This window comes from Kwoniella pini, chromosome 11 (genome assembly GCF_000512605.2).
Source record: "Kwoniella pini CBS 10737 chromosome 11, complete sequence".
Taxonomy (NCBI): Eukaryota; Fungi; Basidiomycota; class Tremellomycetes; order Tremellales; family Cryptococcaceae; genus Kwoniella; species Kwoniella pini.
Genome location: NC_091726.1, coordinates 819852 through 836548, shown reverse-complemented (window position 1 = coordinate 836548; position 16697 = coordinate 819852). Strand labels below are relative to the sequence as shown.

The window sequence follows — 16697 nt, the reverse complement described above, 5'->3', positions numbered from 1 at the left end:
CTAATATGCTTGCTTGAAAGTGTTGTTGTTGAGTCTATCAAGAGTGATGATACCTTTCCAACTTTTTCATCATTACCGTACCACCATCATCATCCAACGGAAGCAAAATTTTGGTACAAGAAGTGGAGGATTAAAGTAATCTCGAATTTTGAATTTTGAGATTTGCGTTCTTGTTTGTAGTTATTGACATCATTATCATACTTGGCCTTTATAACATCTTACTCCTTCTTCTCAATCAGAGAAACAACCTGATTACTACGTCACAATGCCGCCCAAAAAGTCGGTTTTCAGGCAGCCAAATGCTCAACATTTCCAGCTTGTCCACCGTTCACAACAAGATCCTCTCATCAATGATCCCGAAGCAAGTCAGAGGGTTTTCAAACCCATGAATCGAAGTAACGAACCAGGTAGAAAGGTAAGCTACTGTTTTGATCGGCCAATGCGAGTATTGCTCACTGCTTACCGTGATTTCAGACCGAGATCACTCTCGCTGAACTCGAAGGCACCGTCGATCAATCTGATATCCGAAAGAATGAAGGTGAAGCTGCGGCATATGGTATTACTTATGATGATTCGTCTTACGACTACATGTCACATCTCAAAACCGTTGGAGGTGGCGGTTTTGATTCATTTTTGATCGCTGCGCCAAGAGGCTCCGGTGTTGCTAGGGGAATGAAGTCAACAGGCAAAGGTAAAGGAAAAGCGAAAGAAGACGACTTGTTCGACCTGCTGCCTGCAGACGTCCTGCCAAGTAAGGATCAAATATCGGTATACGAAGCTCAGAACCGTGGAGAAGCTATACCCAGGGAGCTGCAGGGTTTACAACCAGATATGGACCCTCATTTGCGACAAGTGTTAGAAGCGTTAGATGATGATGCGTTCGTAGACGACGGGGAGGATGACGGCGACTGGTTTGGGGATTTAGTTGATGGTGGAGAAAGAGAGGAAGAGGAAGAAGTCCCTTGGGAGTTCAGAGAGTGGGGAGTCGATGAAGGACCTACAGCGCCTGTTGAAGGGAAAGAAGAGACTTGGGAAGATAGGTTCAAGGCGTTCAAACATCAACAAGCTTCTTTGCCAGATGAAGTATCCGATATCGATCCAGAAGAGAGATCAGAGATGGCAGATACTGTGGGATCTCTTGCTAGCAACTTTGACGATATGATGGTTGTTGGTGGAAAGAAACGAAGGGGGAAAAGAGGGCCAAGTGATGCTTCAGGAATGAGTATGAGCAGCTCGAGTATGTTCAGGACACAAGGATTGAGAGATCTAGACGATCGATTCGACAAAGTGAGTCATTGTACCACGCGGATATAAGGACGAAATGCTGATCGACTATGTCATCAGATTGAGATGGACTATCTATATGAGGAAGATGAGGAAGAGGATTATGAAGATTTCCCCGATGATGATACAGCCTCCGTTGCCGCTTCCAATTTCTCGGTGTCATCTCGCTTCTCCCTCGCATCTCATGCATCCAAAGCTCCCACCGGTCCTGTAGAATTGTCGCGAGATGATTTCGAGGATATAATGGACGACTTTTTGGAGAACTACGAGGTTGTTGGTCGTCGTATGAAGCCAGTATTGGGTCATACCGGATTCACCGGTGCCGAGCGATTTGGAGTGCTTAGAGATGCTATTGATGGTGAGGGTGATTTGAGAGAAGAGAACCGAAGAAGAATATTGCAAATGGAGAAGGAAGACAGAGAAAGCCTGCAACTCCGTGACAGAACCAAAAAGGAGCCTAAAGTCAAGGTTGAACAACCTGAGGAAGAGAAGTGGGACGTGCAGACCATTCTTAGTGAGTTCCGTAGCTTGATCGATTTGATTATCTGGTAGCTGATCCGCCCGGCAGCCACATACACCAATACCGAGAATCATCCTGGCATGATCAGAACACGTACTGCTGAGCAAGCGAAGGCTCGAGCAGAACGTCAAGCAGCAGCTGCGGCGGCAGCTGAGACTGCTACTCAGCAAGATGATGACAGTGAGAGCGATTCTGGATCGGAAACGGAGACCGAGACGCCCAAAATCACTATCAGTAGACCTAAGGGCGAGTTGGCAGATGAGAAGAAGGCTAGGAAGGCGGCAGTCAAAGCTGAGCGAGCTGTAAGTGAAATTGGTTCATGTTTGTTTGTCATCCTTGGTCATGTTTTGACCGTTTGCTATGCTGCTGTTATCAGGCCCGACGAGCGGAAAAGAAGTCGCATACGGAGACCTTCCTCAGCGAGCGAAAACGACAGCTTGCGAGCCATAAGAAGCTGGTCAGTAACGGGCGTGCTGCTGATGTAGCTGTTGGGTCGAAAGGGGTTGTATCATTGAAGTGAACGTGATAAATTAGCTCTTTGCATGGATAGAACGATTGTGACATCACTTGACATTTGTTGTTGTATTGTATAGTACATATGCTATGTATCTGAATCCTCGTTGAAAACTTGCCCAATCGTTGTTTTCGGCGATAAAATGGTAAGACTGTCGGAGTTAAAGTGAGGGTGGAGGTTGGGTCATCTGATAGCTCACCATAACAGTGCCACTCGGGTAATTTATCGGTATTACAGAATTAGGCTTTCAGGATCTTTTAGTGGAATCTGTTTTGTGCCACTCTGGGTTAATGGCCCACCATAGGATGATTCCTCACCATACGACGAGTGGATCAGTTTTGATCGATTTCAACATCTTTGATTGCCACCATCGTTTAGTATACCTTCCTATTTCACCATCCTCAAGACTCTCTTTATCTTTCATACCTTAAAAACATCTACGCAGGTCTCGTCTCTCAACGACATTCTTGCGATACCTATACGTATTTCTCAACAAATTCCAAAAACAAAGCAATAAGTTCTACAAAATGGTAAGTCTCAGATACCATACATCTGGTCGTGTGGACTATAGGATCATTGCGTGATCGGTGGTGCTGGATAAGAAGAATGCTTTATGGATAAGATCACTACTGAGGTCTGGCTGGGCTGGGATGACGCCGAAGGCTATTGTGCTTTTCATGGAGGAATTCGTAGAATCAGATCGGTAGAGGAATAGATTTCATCACAATTGGAGAACATCCGACAGATAATCAGGTTCCCACCCTTCCCATCTACACCGCTGGTCAATCAACCTGACAATCGCCCTACCTTGTCAAATGGCCAAATCGTCTGTTTTCTTGACTAGCTTAGGAAAGATGTTAGAATCATGAAAAACAAGCATCACCGATCATGCCATCCCACCACGCTAATTTGCATTAGACCTGTACATGCTTATTTGACTGACCACTTATCTGTCCTATCTTACAGGTTTTAGCTATTGATCTCCTCAACAGACCCGCTGATGTTCAAGCCCGAACCCACAAGCTCAAGAAGGTAGTCCCAGAGCCTAACTCATTTTTCATGGATGTCAAGTGCCCTGGTTGTTTCGCCATCACGTAAGTTGGTCTGTGACATTGGCACCGATTTTCGAAATCACCTCATTCGCTGACTATTCGTTCTGTCTCATTTCACTACTCTCTTGTCGTCTCCTCATACACCAACCAATGCATCATATACAGCACCGTCTTCTCTCACGCTTCCACCGTCGTTCAATGCCAAGGATGTGCTACCGCTCTTTGTCAACCAACTGGTGGTAAAGCTAAGTTGACCGAAGGTAAGTCCAATTTTCTATTCCCCGACATTTGTGCTTGATTTAACGTGCTATATCTTCCCAGGATGCTCTTTCCGAAGAAAGAACTAAACTGGATATAGAAGTCAAATAAACTCGGTCTAGCTTCGAAGGAAGGGGTTAGATTGAGAAGGTTGTTTGGGATTCAGATTCGGTTTTTTTTCTTTAGCATGCTATTCATGTCACTATTATCATCACGCAGTCATCGATAAACAAAGGAACAATGATCATTGTGCGGGTCGGGGTTATGGAAGAAATCGTAAGCAGTATCAAAATGGACTGAGTAAGCCGAACAATGGCTCGCTGGCTTGTCGCCTGATTAGATTTAACTTTCGTCGGTTGGAATTGGTTCTGAGGTGTTACGCTCAACGCCAAGGTTTGCATGAGAGGACTGAAGATCGGTGACCCTTTGGAATTGCATTACCGGATTATATATTGATAGCTACGGATATACTGCTATCTCACCGACTGACGGTGTGTAGTATTGATGCTTTCCGTCTTTGATCAATACATTCCGCCGGTCTCATGTGTACCCTTGGGGTTGATGACCTTTGTCCAATTCTTTTCGAACTTAGTAAGCAATCCTGCATACAATTGGAGAATGGATCTAAGGAATGATCGGATCAAGAAATGGTCGAACCTGTCGCTCTGGAGAGCACAAATTTCGGTATCAGAACAAGAAACCGAAAAGAAAACTGCAGAATACTCACGTTTGCTATCGCTGCCTATTCCACGAGTTTGGAAGTTCAGTCTGTGAATCGCATTTCCTCAACGGTGAAAAACACTCACGGCGTAGTCCTCAAAGTTGGGATATTTAGCCCAGTCGGTAGCAAGTTTCAACCTATCTCCATGATGAGCCCTTACACCATTTTGCATAGTGTTAGATTTTTTATAAGCTTCTGTCAATTGAGAAATCAAATGAGCTTGAACGTCCGCGCCTTTTCGCATGAACTAAGATCAGTTTTATTTACTTTCACGTTAATGCTGAAAACAAAAATTACCGAAAGAATTCCCATCTTCCACCACGGGAATTTCCATTTCCAACCACACTTTCAAATCTTGCGCAAGCATATGAAGTTCTTCCAATTCTCTAGCTCGTATATAGATTAGTCGGGAAGTTTGGATCTGGATGAAAGAGGAGCTCACTTGAATACTATCTCGTTACATTTCATTTGGTTTTTATTGACTTTGACAACTTCAAACCAATGTTGACCAATCCTTACATCTTGTGGTTTCTCTTCACCAGTGGTACTGCAAGTAGTGATATCGGCAGGCATAATTGGCTTATCGGTCAATGAGCTCTCTCCACTGCCTTTATTTTCGTTCTCATCGACGATCAAGGCAGGCTGAATTAGTTTTGGAGCAGAGTAAGCAGCTTCAAATACTTGACCAGTGTAAAAGGGAGATGAAGAGTCTTTCTCTTGGTTGATTAGGTTTTCGATGTCAATGATCTTGGCTGGCATGATGTTTTGCAAGATGTCAATGGCTCGGAGTCGATATTTGGCCATCAGATCCTGTAAAGTCCAATTAGCCGTGGGTTCAGTTTAGTATAACCCGTCCAATGCCCGACTAACCTTTGTAACATCAGGCTTAGGATGAGACTTGAAGACATCGTCCATCTTAGGTAATGTAATTCCGAATTTAGGCATACTGATAATAGAAGGGACCGACAATTCATACATTTAGTGGGAAATGTTAGTCAACGTCACAATTGTCAGCTTTATATATTGAAAATTTGCCAAAGCAGAAGACCTGAACACAAAGGTTCGTTGAACAAAGGAGATAATGAACCTCCTTTTTTCCAACACCCTTACGAAACTCGAGTCAACGCGCAAGCAAGCAAGCGAGTCTGCTTCAGTGAATCACTTCCAGATGTGTATCGTTACATTCCGACTTTTGATGAAGATACGAGCTATAGTTATACAACGGGTATATGCGACGTTCTGAGCAGTATCGTCGGTATAGTGACAAATCACTTGATCCACGTTACTGACAATTTGGGCAGGTTGCAGATTTTGGTATCTTACGGAGACATATCTCCGACCGATGTCGTCTATCTGAAGAATTTCGAGTACAGGACAATCAAGATCAGTATGACAAGGACAGCGATAATACCTGCTGAAAGGAACTTCTGTTGATACATCCTAGGAGAAAGGAAGTCAGTGAAAGGGTAAGCAACACTTCGAACCGCATTCGAACTCACTTGTATATCATCTTCTTGAGTGTCCCTGCTGCCCTGTCGATGGAAGAATCCGCTTGAACAAGCTATGCATGACAAATCAATCAGTCTGGATAGAACACAGTATACTATGAGACGAAACTTTTACTCACGGTATCTCGAGTGTGCTCAATCTGTTCTCTTTGTCCTCTCAAATTTCTCAAAATCTCCCCACCGACATCCTCAGTCTCCAAAGCAATCCTATGAGCATTGTCCAGCCTCCTTGATCCGTCTGCCAAAGTTTCCGTCCCTTGTAATAATCTTGTTCGAGCGGAGTAAGCTGAAGGGTCGTCCGTATATGGATCATCGGAATTTGGGAAACCGCCAGGTCCAGAGAGCAATTCACTTCGTTGATTTTCGGATCTGACGTCTCGCTAGTATATCAAGACGTTCATCGTCAGCCTGATGTTACAGCGGGTACCAGCCAAAACAAGCTCACAAGTGTCTTTTTCACCTTCTCTAGACCCTGCTTCGATGTCGCTAGACGACCTTGATACGTCTGACGAATTGACACTGGCATAGAAGGAAGCTCGACTTCCATCTGAGCGACCTGAAGTACTAGAGATATCAGCTACACTACAGATGCTAAATCAAGACATAAGCTTACTATCTCCTCCGCCTCGTCCAGCTCCTCTGACACTTTTTTCAGTGCCGCTTTCCGTTGTTCTGACCACATTCATTGAATTGAGCACAATTCCCCCAGATCTACCCAGATGGGTTACTCACCGCCCTTGAGCTGCTTGACATCTCCTTCTAGCTTCCCCTTCAAACTTGCTAGCAACTGCTTGAAGTCCTCATCGTAGTTCTCGAACAGAGCGCTGAGAGCAGAAACAAGACTAATTAGCTCAGTCGCTGACGAGTAGGGTCTCTAGATTTGCGAGGATCTTCAGTACTTACGTCGGTGAGTTATCCATCTTTTGGGTAACCCGTATTGTCGTGACTGTGAATACAGTATGAGATGATAATAAGATGTATTGGATCAACATTGATGAATAGTGGTTATGAGGTATGTCGTGGTGGCAAATGCCCCGATTACCGAAGGATGTTACGTAATTGAACATATGAGCTATGACTTTGTTGTTGTCACGATAACTTAAGAGGCGCGTCAATTCAGTCTCAAAGTCTCAACTATGATATATATATAACATTTTTGTATCAATTAGACAGACTCTCTAAACATCCTGTACTTCAGCCAAAGACTTGAGTCTCTAGATAGCAAGAGCTTGAGAAACTTCGCTCCAAAATACTGCATCCGTCGAAAGAGCGGTGAGGGACCACTCGTCCAGAGTTTTGACTTTCAGCAAACAACCCATACACATCACCGGTCACTCAACTTGACATTCGCAAGTATTGGGAGGACCCGCCATGAACTTCTTCAACCGTCAAAAAACACGAACACCGGCTGAGACTGTCAAGAGTCTAAAGGATTATGTAGTGAAGCTAGATCAGTCAGCCGCAGGAGAATCAAGGAAGAGAGTGAGTGATTGTCATCTTAGCCCCCTCTCATTCTCGTATTTTATTGCTTGTACCATCAACCTCAAATGGTCCAGTGATCGCTAATATACCGCAACCCTCTTCACGTGCAGATAAGCGAGGAAGTCTCTCGGCTGTTAGCTTCAACGAAAAATGCACTTTCTGGGGAAGGAAGTTCGGAACCATCACCAGATGTCATAGCTCAAGTGGCCAACGAAGTGTATGCGCAGGATCTACTGAGTTTGATGGTTATCCATCTGGGCAAATTTGACTTCGAGGTGAGCAGCATTAGCTCAGCTTTGCACATCCCCCAGACATCATGGTCACATAAAAAGCGGTCTGATGAGATTTCTCGCTGACATGCCTCTTCATTGAACTCCAAGGCTCGAAAGGATGTATGCCACATTTACAACACACTTCTTCGTCGTCAGATAGGTTCGAGGTCGCCTACGGTTGACACTATAGCTACCAGGCCTGATATAATCTTCAACACCTTGAAGGGGTAAGTGCGATAAGCCTTAGTCATCTATCCTTGTTTGATATCGCTAATTTTGATTTAAAATGCCCGTTTTGCATCGCAGATATGCCAATGCCGATATCGCTCTCAACACCGGTATGATACTCAAGGAGATGTTACGGTATGAACCTCTGGCCAGAATACTGCTTTACTCGGAACAGTGAGTAGTTGAGTGCCATTCATCGAGCTCTTTAGTGCCGTGAAGCCTACCAGCTGATTAAATATCTACAGATTTTATACCTTCCCAAATTACATAGAGAACACGACGTTTGGTATATCCTGCGATGCCTTTGGCTGCATGAAAGTAAGTTGGCAAAGTCCTATTGGATTTGGATGAGCTTACATGTCATCCAGGAAACCCTTACTCGCCATAAGCCAATGGTTGCGCAATATTTAGATGCTAATTATGATAGAGTAAGTCGACCAAGAAAGTACTGCACAGACGAGCTGAAACGATGACCGTTTATGAAGTTCTTCAACATGTACACTACCCTCATTCTCTCCGCTAATTACGTGACAAAGCGACAGTCACTCAAGCTTTTGGGAGAAATTTTGCTTGATAGGGCCAACTATTCGATAATGACCAAATATATATCCTCAGAGGCAAACCTGAAAATGATGATGAACTTTTTGAGAGACAAGAGTAGAAATATACAGTTTGAGGCGTTTCATGTGTTTAAGGTGAGTAGCCACATGCAAAAGAAGCAAAATCTTAGTGGTAATTCGGCTCATTACGCTATGACTTGTTCAGGTTTTTGTGGCCAATCCCAATAAACCTGCTCAAATAGCTGCAATTCTGAGGAGAAATAAGGACAAGTTGTTGGTGTTCTTGAAGGAGTTTCACAATGACAAAGATGGTGAGTCAATTCCCAATTGTTACTCGAGATCTGACACTGAGACGACTCCCTTGTATGTCTAACTAGACGAGCAATTTAATGTAAGCCCATATCCGCCACTATTCGTGTCGCGAATATGCTAATCATTGTGTCTTTAAACGATCAGGATGAGAAACAGTTCTTGATCGCGCAGAGTGAGTGATGCGTCCGTAATGGTCAACCTCTTCGATGCTGACCAGACTTCTAGTCCAACAATTATAATCAGTCTTGCCTATTTGCGAACGTATGATGAACGATATTCACGCCTTTAACGTATCTGAATGTTATTTTGTACATATATATGCGATTTTACGTTGTTCTAGATGTATTCATATGCATATGCAACTGGAACCCGGCTATGAGGGACCGATGACGTAAGATGAATGATGTGGGTCGGGGGTCCCAACTCTACGTTTGGGTGAAATACATCTTTCAACAGTAAAACCAAAGAGATTGAATAATACACACCCTAAAACACTCTATAGCGTCAACAAGCCTGCTTCCAATCATCGCAAAGCTGCGGTACGAAGCAAATCTCGTATCTACCATTACAACCCAGCTCTCTGAAAGTCTCCCTGCCCAAACAAAGATCTCGGCCGAACACGGTCTACAATCGTATTTCGGTAACCACAGTAAATTCACTCAAATCTCCTCAAGTTGGAATAGGGATGTGCAGCTGGCTTGACCATCCGTAACGCAAAGTGCAAGCATCATGTCATCGATCGAATCAACTCATTCCCTCTTGATTCCACCAAATCCCTCTTTATCCCCTAATAAACCTTCCGCATCAATTCTGCTTAATGGTACCGGACGACCGGCAACGAAAGTGACAATACCTAGTCCACCACGTACGACAACGCCATTACCAGAAACATCCTCTTTCACCTCATTCCCACTCTCGTCGTCTTCTTCAGGAGCGAATACACCTCCTTCCTCTTTCGCATCCACATCATCATTGTCACGTTCCACTTCGTCACCTCATCCAGCAAATCTCTCGCGAAGACTATCAACACCTAAAATATCATTCGCTCCGTTACCAGCCATACCCAATGAATTGAAAAGACGTAACTCCATTAGTATAGGTGTAGCTTCCCGTAAGAATCTTATAGGCGGAGGAGGTGGTGGTTATCAGAATGTAAATAGGCTCATGATGTCAGACGAGGATTGGGAGAATTACAAGAAACACTATAGTGAAAAGAACGGGTGAGTAAAGGTCTGACTGACTGTCATTCGGCATAGTAACTGGCAAGTAGCCAGCGCGTGAGCATGATTACTTGAGCTGAAATGTTGCATTCTATCCTATAGAGCCGAGGTTATTGATCTAGGGGCTGTAGCGATGCAAGGAGCGAAAGCCTTATGGGGTAAAGTGAGACGTCGATCTTCTTCGCAGTCATCTCAGGGATCCATCACTTCCGAAACGTCTTCAGCTTCAATTTCGGGATCAGGACTCACTTCGTCCTTATCAATTCCAGCATTTTCGGGTTCTGTGAGCAGTCTGCGGACGGTGGAAGAGGATGAAGAGCACTATGAACCGACATCTGACGAAGCAGGATCATCAAGTAACAGAGGTGGTTTACGTACTATACCTGGATCTCCACCGCCTAGAGCAGGAAGTGTCTCAAGCGAATCATCAACAAGTGCAATATCAGATACAGAATCTGAGTTCGACCCAACAGATCTCGAGCTTGAAAACGATACACATCCCTCTTATACTCCTGGCAATAGAGTCGCGACGGCCGAAGCCACCCACTCAATGAAGAATAAATTACTGGACATAGAGGGAGGTGCGAGCGGAGACGATGGAGATGCGACACCTCGTAGATTACCTTCACCACCGCCCAGAAAAGCGGATATCGAGCCCATATCAGAGGAAGAGGAAGAAGGCAGACAAACACCAGGAGGTTTCAGAAAAGAAAGCCAGTGGGAGAGAGAACATCATGAGAGGACAAACAAAGGAGATATATTAGGTTTCGATCCTGTAAGGTTCGGTAGAGCTTTGGATTTAGCCAGGAATAGGTAAAAAGGCTGCAGTGCTCAAATAATGTAGCATAACAGACATTGATAGTGCGATCATTATCGATAATGGAAAATTCATCATGATTTTATGCGCCTATCGATGCAATGTAACTCCTCGCTACTGGCTCGATCAACGCTGACCCTATCCAGCCTGCTAATACGATACCAGTAGTTTCCCAAGGCCTGGTAGGTAAAAGTACCCGCAGTCCAAATCCTGCACTCATACCTCCCAACAATCTCGTCCCTATCCAAATCCTATCTGAGCGTGACCATGCGTGGTTCAGCGCAATCTCTAGATCAAGCAATTCCGGAGGTACGTTGAAAGGCAGAGAGGAAATGAACGATAAAGCCATATTGGTTGTAGGTAGATGTTCATGAATTGATTGTGGGGGGGTATACCATATCGAGAGGATAAGTTGGAGCAATAAGGGGATTAATGATGTATAAAGGATTGTTAAGGGTACAAGAATCGGTCTAAAAGCGAATTGTGTTAATGCTAAGTGAGATCTATCGCAATGCTGATCAGGCTTACAAAAAGTTCTCTTGACGACCGTCTCTCTTCCGACTATCTACTACTTTGCGTTTCAGTGTAACGGGATACCATCGCCTGATTCTCAAGGCCAGCAAGGTCAATGATAATGTGACAGCGTGCTGGGTGATACCTTCTAGCAGAACAAGGCCACATGTTATGATAACCTGATAAACAGTGATACGGCATTCACCTGTCACGGAAGGTAGGAATCTGAGAACGGTTTCAGCCAGAACACTGATCGCGCTCAATTTCCAAAGATCTTGCGACAATCTTTGTTGTCTAATCACTTGATTATCCTTTCCCGAACTCTCTGTCCCCTTATCTGTGTCGAAAGGCGGTGATCTTCGATTGAAAAGCAAATGTAAGAATACTCGGGGTTTGAGCAATATCAAATCCAGTAGTATGATCAAGTCGGGATGCTCAATCAACGGGTCCAAGAATTGGTCACATCTGGGCTAGACCGAGGACATATTTAGTATTGCGGAAGAGGAAGCAGGAGATGAGAAAACTCACGCAAACGCCTAGCCTGATGTTTGATTTAGTCTTGTATGCCGTGTAAACATGGTCGACTGGATATGCACAATTGGTACATACTGGCATTATTTTGGATTTTGAGACATGGTATCGGATGCATGAACCATAAAAATTGATAATGAAGTGCAAGTTTGACATAACGAGTATGACTCTGATAAGGGTGCTCCGGATATACATTTAATTGCCCCCGCTATTCATCTTATCAACATCCGTCATCCAATTACCATTTCCTACATAATCACGTTATAATCATCATCGTCATCATCTAATTCAATACCCTTGGCAATCAACTATACTACGACGACCAGTTTGCCAAGATTCGATTTCGACCCTGGTCCCAATCAATTGAGCTGCATAACCTATTCAAATAACGTCACTACCGTCAAACTTTGAACCTGACCTCCAACCTGGCATCTACTGCTTGTCCTCCCTTTGTTTACTCCCTTTCATATATATTAAATCGAAATGTCGCTCAGACCTGCAATTCGACATTCACAATCATCTCCAGGTGAGACTCCATCAAATCCGATACCTAATTCAGTCTCGCCTTCACCTTCACCTAGCTTCACAAATTTACCTCAAACCACATCAACAACCAATTCTTCTTCACGTGTATCAGTTCAAATACCCGAAAGACCTAAAGCATCTTATCACGAATCTTATTCCAACTTACCTTCCGCTATGCATCATTCTGGATCAGCTGGACTTCCAAGAACAAGAACGAATTCGAGTGGACAAGGTCCAAACGATGGGAAATATAGAAGGAAAGTCGGTTTTGAAGCTTTCGAAGCTGGACCTGCTGCTTTATTCGCTTTTACTTGTCAAGTGAGATCTTCACCTCACGACTGTGTTTGATAAGTGAGATTGTTAATGCTGAAACCTCTTTTCGTAGGCCAAGAGTGAAGGGTATAAGCGATCTAGAAATACTCGAGTATTCGCCGTTGCGGTATCTCCCGATGAATCAGGTGAAGATGCTTTAGATTGGTTGATGTCGGAATTGGTGGAAGATGGAGACGAAGTGGTTGCAATCAGGGTGATTGAGTTGGACGAAGGTGGTGAGTACTCCAGATAATATCTAGTCATATGGGTCAGATCTCTCCACTGACGTCGTGCACTCTGAAAGAACGTCAAGCGCATGAGGCTCAGGACGAATTACGAGAAGACGCTCAACGATTGCTACAAACGGTTTTGCAGAAGAACAACGAGGCTGATGATAGAAGGGTAAGGACTTCTCGCAGTGGTGATTTGCTCCTGGTCCCTTGGAGCTGATCTCAGTACGCTTAGATATCGGTCATTGTCGAATTTGTCGCTGGAAAGGTCACGGAAATCCTGCTGAAAATGATCGCGCTCTATCGACCTGATTGTAAGTTAGCGATACCTATCGCTTTGCTGTCATCATGTGATGGCTAATTATCCCGTAGCATTGGTGGTGGGTACGAAAGGTACAAGAAGCAAATTCCAAACATGGGGTAGAGCCTTAGGAGGTATGTTTTTGTGTTTAACAGAACAGCCTGAAACGGTTGAGTACTGATGAGCCTCCTTGTAGCACCGGGAATGGGATCTGTATCTCGATTTGCGGTGTCTCATTCGCCTGTTCCTGTCATCGTAGTACGGCCTGAAAGGAAAGTGAAGAAGACTTTGGCTAAACGACAAAATGATCCCAAAAGAGGACAATACGCTGCCATTGTAGGTCCAGATGGATTAGCTTTGAGTAGAAGTAGAAGTAGAGGTAGTACTGGAGCTTTGAGTGACCGGGGGGATTAGGAGAATATCACTGGAGAGGTTGAAGACCCTCTGACCGACGACTGATAAGATGTAAGTCGGACATTCTTGGACCTTAAGTAGACTGTATTGTACATATCTCTTTCAGATCTCATCGTTCGGGTCAAGTTGTACATAATTAGAATAGAATGAATCCCTATTCCCGCCTACTTCGAACATACAATTGTGATCCTTATGAACCGACCGATCATGGCTTCAGACATTCCGAAGCCATTTATATCGCTATATATAACTGATATGACAATTGTAGACTACAACTGAACTCGTCTGCATTCGAGAGGTTTCGGAGCTGTGCTATGGCGTCATGATCTCCTTCTTCACCATGGTGATGTCTGACTGACTAGCTATCAAAGGTGGCCTGACAATGGGATGGGGCGGGAATGGCCTTCGTTCTGGCATGATAGAAGTCGCTGGGACAGGTTGGGGCGGCAAGACCTCTTGACCCTCACTGTGGTGGCGCGAATGGACCGGATATGGTCTGGCAACGATAGGTGCAGGACCTCGAATCATGACTTGAGTATCGGCCTCAGCTTCTGCACGTTGAACGGCTGATTTTGCATCTACTTTCACTGCTCGACGACGATTTTGAAACTGTACAAGCATAAGGTTCATGAATATCTCACAATCAAGCTCGAGGTGAAGCGGGGATGACTCACCCAAATTTGGACGCTTCTCGAAGTCATACCTAATTTCCTGGCAAGTTCATCCCTTTCATCCGTCGAGGGGTATGCGGTCTTCTCGAATATGTCGCTCAGAATTGCAAGCTGAGAGTCATCGGCTGTAACAAGAAAAAGAGATATCAAAGCCTCAGTATTTCAACTTGTATATAGTTTGATAGCAGAGCCTGCTCACCTCGCTTTCTCGGGGCTTTGAAACTACCGGGACTGATCCCGCTCGATGGACTTGTGAAAATGCTTTCTCTTCCGCTCTCCGATATGGAGACGTGATGTGCCAATCCGGGATGAAATTGAGTTTGACTACCAAGGCCAGGCCCATCTGCTGAATGATATCTGGGATCCCTCATAGCATGGGCGTATGGATGAATGTGTAGTCTTGGTCTTACCATGTTCTGAGTTCTGGTCGAGATTGGCATTGCAGGAGCAGGTGGGGGTGGGGGGGCGGCCCATGTACCCTGGGGCAATGGGTGAGGAGCGATTCGAATAATCTGATCTCCACTTGATGGATGTTGCCTATGCAACACAGGTTGACCATAACGATGGTGCAGTTGTGCAGAATATCCCGTAGAGCCTGATCTGTAATGAGCGTATGGCTTGGAGGAGACCTGGTATTCATGGGGGGCTCTGTGAGTGTGGGTCGCAGGAGTGATTGTTGACCTGGAGAACCCACGTTGAGAAGCGATCGATACTGGTGTAGGGTAAATAGGCTCTTGATTGTGGCCAATCTTCAGAGATGGCAAAGAAGCCAATCTCTGATGTTGAGGTCGTTGTTCATTTCGAATTTGTGAGGATGGTATCCAAAATGACCTTGAATGATTGTGAGAAGGACTTCCAATCGGTTGAGGGTGACTTTTAGGTGGCGAACCAAGTTTGAAAGCGTCAAGGCCGAATCCTGTACCTCGTCCGCTTTTACTTGGTCCGGAAGGTCTGTGCCCGGCAAGTGGTCGAGGGACTGTAAGGCGAGGTAGAGTAGGAAGTACCGATGGCTGAAGTGGCGGTAAGTCCCTCGAAAAGCTGGGAGGTGAAACAGTAGATCGAATGTAACCTATGTCATACGATTTTTCATATTAGCTCAATTTGCTTGTGAAAGGAGTGCCAGTCCATGCTCATTTACCTTTTTGCACGCTATCGGAATCTGGATTTACTGTTTCCATTTTGATCGAGATGGGACTGATGGGAGGAGAGTGAGAGAGCAGAGCTCGAATATCCCTTGGTGGACTAGCATATACCGGAATGGAGCCATGCCTCGAAGAGGCTGCCGAGACAGACATGGAAAGATGTCTCAAGGGTGGTGATACACTCATTCTGGGAGTTTGAGGAGATATCTCGGGCGAGGAAGCCATGATTTGGTCTTGATGGGCACACATAACTTACCATATAGTTGTGAAAGCAGGATATAAGATATCAGAAGTGTTCAAGAAAGAGGATTATAGTAAGATGTGTGCTACAATTTTGGTGATTAGCTTTTGTTTGTACTTATTTTTATTTTTATTTTTGGGTGATTGAGAGGTTGGATCAAATGATGAGGGGCTTGATGGGAACTAGATTTCGCAGAGAGTGTCATTTGTGAGCGCAGTGTGTGTGATTGATGAATTATTCTTGATATAGGGCAAGTCAAAGGACATGAATAGACTAAGACTCCAAAGGAGCTCCACAACACAAAGGAAAAGTATACTCTTTATTACACCCAAATGGAAATGTCGTGAAAGTGTTTTATCGGTAGAAGGGAGTTGTGAAAAGTGAAAGGATCAATCCTTTTAATGCTTGAAAGAATGGGTGAAACAGGTTTCTAATCCTTTTATTTGGAGTAGGCTATTGATGAGATACTAATGAGATACTAATGAGCAAGTTTGTTATGACGTCTTGGAATCAAAGGGTAATGACTTGAGTTTGGAATGAATGCAAAATTGCGTCGAGGTATGATGACATGTGGAAAGGAGATAAACTGGAAAAGACCGCGGTGAGTCTCATGAATAGGAAGAAGCCATCCAAGTTTATTGGAAAGCCTCTAGAGCTCTTGAAAGGTTGCTTCGCATCTCATTTTGCTTTATACTGCATGTTATTGTTCATGCAAAGTGCACGCTCTCGACTGACTTACAAGGCATTTGAGCATTCATGATACACGAATGATGGGAGTCCAATCGAACAGACTTTGAGTAGCCAATTACCGAGGATTACGATTGGCAGCCAGAATTGTAAGATTGACATGAATGAATCTATAAAGGGTAAGCGAGATTGTGAGAATACAAGGGGTGAATCTGTCCTTTTGATACTATGATGCATAAGAAGCTAAGAAGTGAAAGGGACATCAGGAGGATCAAAGGCTCACCTTTGAAATTCGGTTGCTTGTCGCAGCCAAAGGCAATCGAAAAAAGATACAGCAAGAGACCGCATGTGAGTCCCTACAAGTTGCATGAGAGATGCCCGG

General features: G+C 44.4%; 9 protein-coding genes across 9 annotated transcripts; 5 read left to right on the top strand and 4 right to left on the bottom strand.

Moving 5' to 3' along the window:
* Positions 1-265: 265 nt before the first annotated feature.
* Positions 266-2324, top strand: I206_107651 (uncharacterized protein; the record flags this gene model as incomplete). Its single annotated transcript, XM_070203559.1, has 5 exons — positions 266-415; positions 475-1287; positions 1345-1798; positions 1853-2106; positions 2181-2324. The coding sequence occupies 5 exons, from the start codon at positions 266-268 to the stop codon at positions 2322-2324; spliced, it is 1815 nt and encodes a 604-aa protein (XP_070059660.1).
* Positions 2325-2845: 521 nt separating this feature from the next.
* I206_107650 (40S ribosomal protein S27) lies at positions 2846-3717 on the top strand (the record flags this gene model as incomplete). Its single annotated transcript, XM_070203558.1, has 4 exons — positions 2846-2848; positions 3285-3412; positions 3536-3630; positions 3692-3717. The coding sequence occupies 4 exons, from the start codon at positions 2846-2848 to the stop codon at positions 3715-3717; spliced, it is 252 nt and encodes an 83-aa protein (XP_070059659.1).
* A 432-nt stretch (positions 3718-4149) lies between these two features.
* I206_107649 (uncharacterized protein) lies at positions 4150-5294 on the bottom strand (the record flags this gene model as incomplete). The annotated part of the gene is made up of 6 exons (XM_019157695.1): positions 4150-4293; positions 4356-4370; positions 4435-4583; positions 4647-4735; positions 4792-5159; positions 5220-5294. The coding sequence occupies 6 exons, from the start codon at positions 5292-5294 to the stop codon at positions 4150-4152; spliced, it is 840 nt and encodes a 279-aa protein (XP_019009335.1).
* Positions 5295-5698: 404 nt separating this feature from the next.
* I206_107648 (uncharacterized protein) lies at positions 5699-6777 on the bottom strand (the record flags this gene model as incomplete). The annotated part of the gene is made up of 7 exons (XM_019157694.2): positions 5699-5789; positions 5849-5910; positions 5977-6237; positions 6303-6413; positions 6471-6529; positions 6590-6681; positions 6761-6777. The coding sequence occupies 7 exons, from the start codon at positions 6775-6777 to the stop codon at positions 5699-5701; spliced, it is 693 nt and encodes a 230-aa protein (XP_019009334.2).
* A 451-nt stretch (positions 6778-7228) lies between these two features.
* Positions 7229-8950, top strand: I206_107647 (uncharacterized protein; the record flags this gene model as incomplete). The annotated part of the gene is made up of 11 exons (XM_019157693.1): positions 7229-7339; positions 7450-7614; positions 7720-7838; positions 7918-8013; positions 8085-8157; positions 8208-8267; positions 8325-8534; positions 8605-8710; positions 8777-8790; positions 8856-8883; positions 8937-8950. 11 exons carry the CDS (start codon positions 7229-7231, stop codon positions 8948-8950), a joined length of 996 nt encoding a protein of 331 aa, XP_019009333.1.
* Positions 8951-9440: 490 nt separating this feature from the next.
* Positions 9441-10748, top strand: I206_107646 (uncharacterized protein; the record flags this gene model as incomplete). The annotated part of the gene is made up of 2 exons (XM_019157692.1): positions 9441-9931; positions 10034-10748. The coding sequence occupies 2 exons, from the start codon at positions 9441-9443 to the stop codon at positions 10746-10748; spliced, it is 1206 nt and encodes a 401-aa protein (XP_019009332.1).
* Positions 10749-10830: 82 nt separating this feature from the next.
* Positions 10831-11876, bottom strand: I206_107645 (uncharacterized protein; the record flags this gene model as incomplete). The annotated part of the gene is made up of 3 exons (XM_019157691.1): positions 10831-11218; positions 11277-11731; positions 11790-11876. The coding sequence occupies 3 exons, from the start codon at positions 11874-11876 to the stop codon at positions 10831-10833; spliced, it is 930 nt and encodes a 309-aa protein (XP_019009331.1).
* Positions 11877-12275: 399 nt separating this feature from the next.
* Positions 12276-13574, top strand: I206_107644 (uncharacterized protein; the record flags this gene model as incomplete). The annotated part of the gene is made up of 6 exons (XM_019157690.1): positions 12276-12635; positions 12703-12865; positions 12934-13031; positions 13095-13173; positions 13232-13294; positions 13357-13574. The coding sequence occupies 6 exons, from the start codon at positions 12276-12278 to the stop codon at positions 13572-13574; spliced, it is 981 nt and encodes a 326-aa protein (XP_019009330.1).
* A 312-nt stretch (positions 13575-13886) lies between these two features.
* I206_107643 (uncharacterized protein) lies at positions 13887-15612 on the bottom strand (the record flags this gene model as incomplete). The annotated part of the gene is made up of 4 exons (XM_019157689.1): positions 13887-14183; positions 14249-14370; positions 14445-15314; positions 15384-15612. 4 exons carry the CDS (start codon positions 15610-15612, stop codon positions 13887-13889), a joined length of 1518 nt encoding a protein of 505 aa, XP_019009329.1.
* Between the last annotated feature and the right edge of the window lie 1085 nt (positions 15613-16697).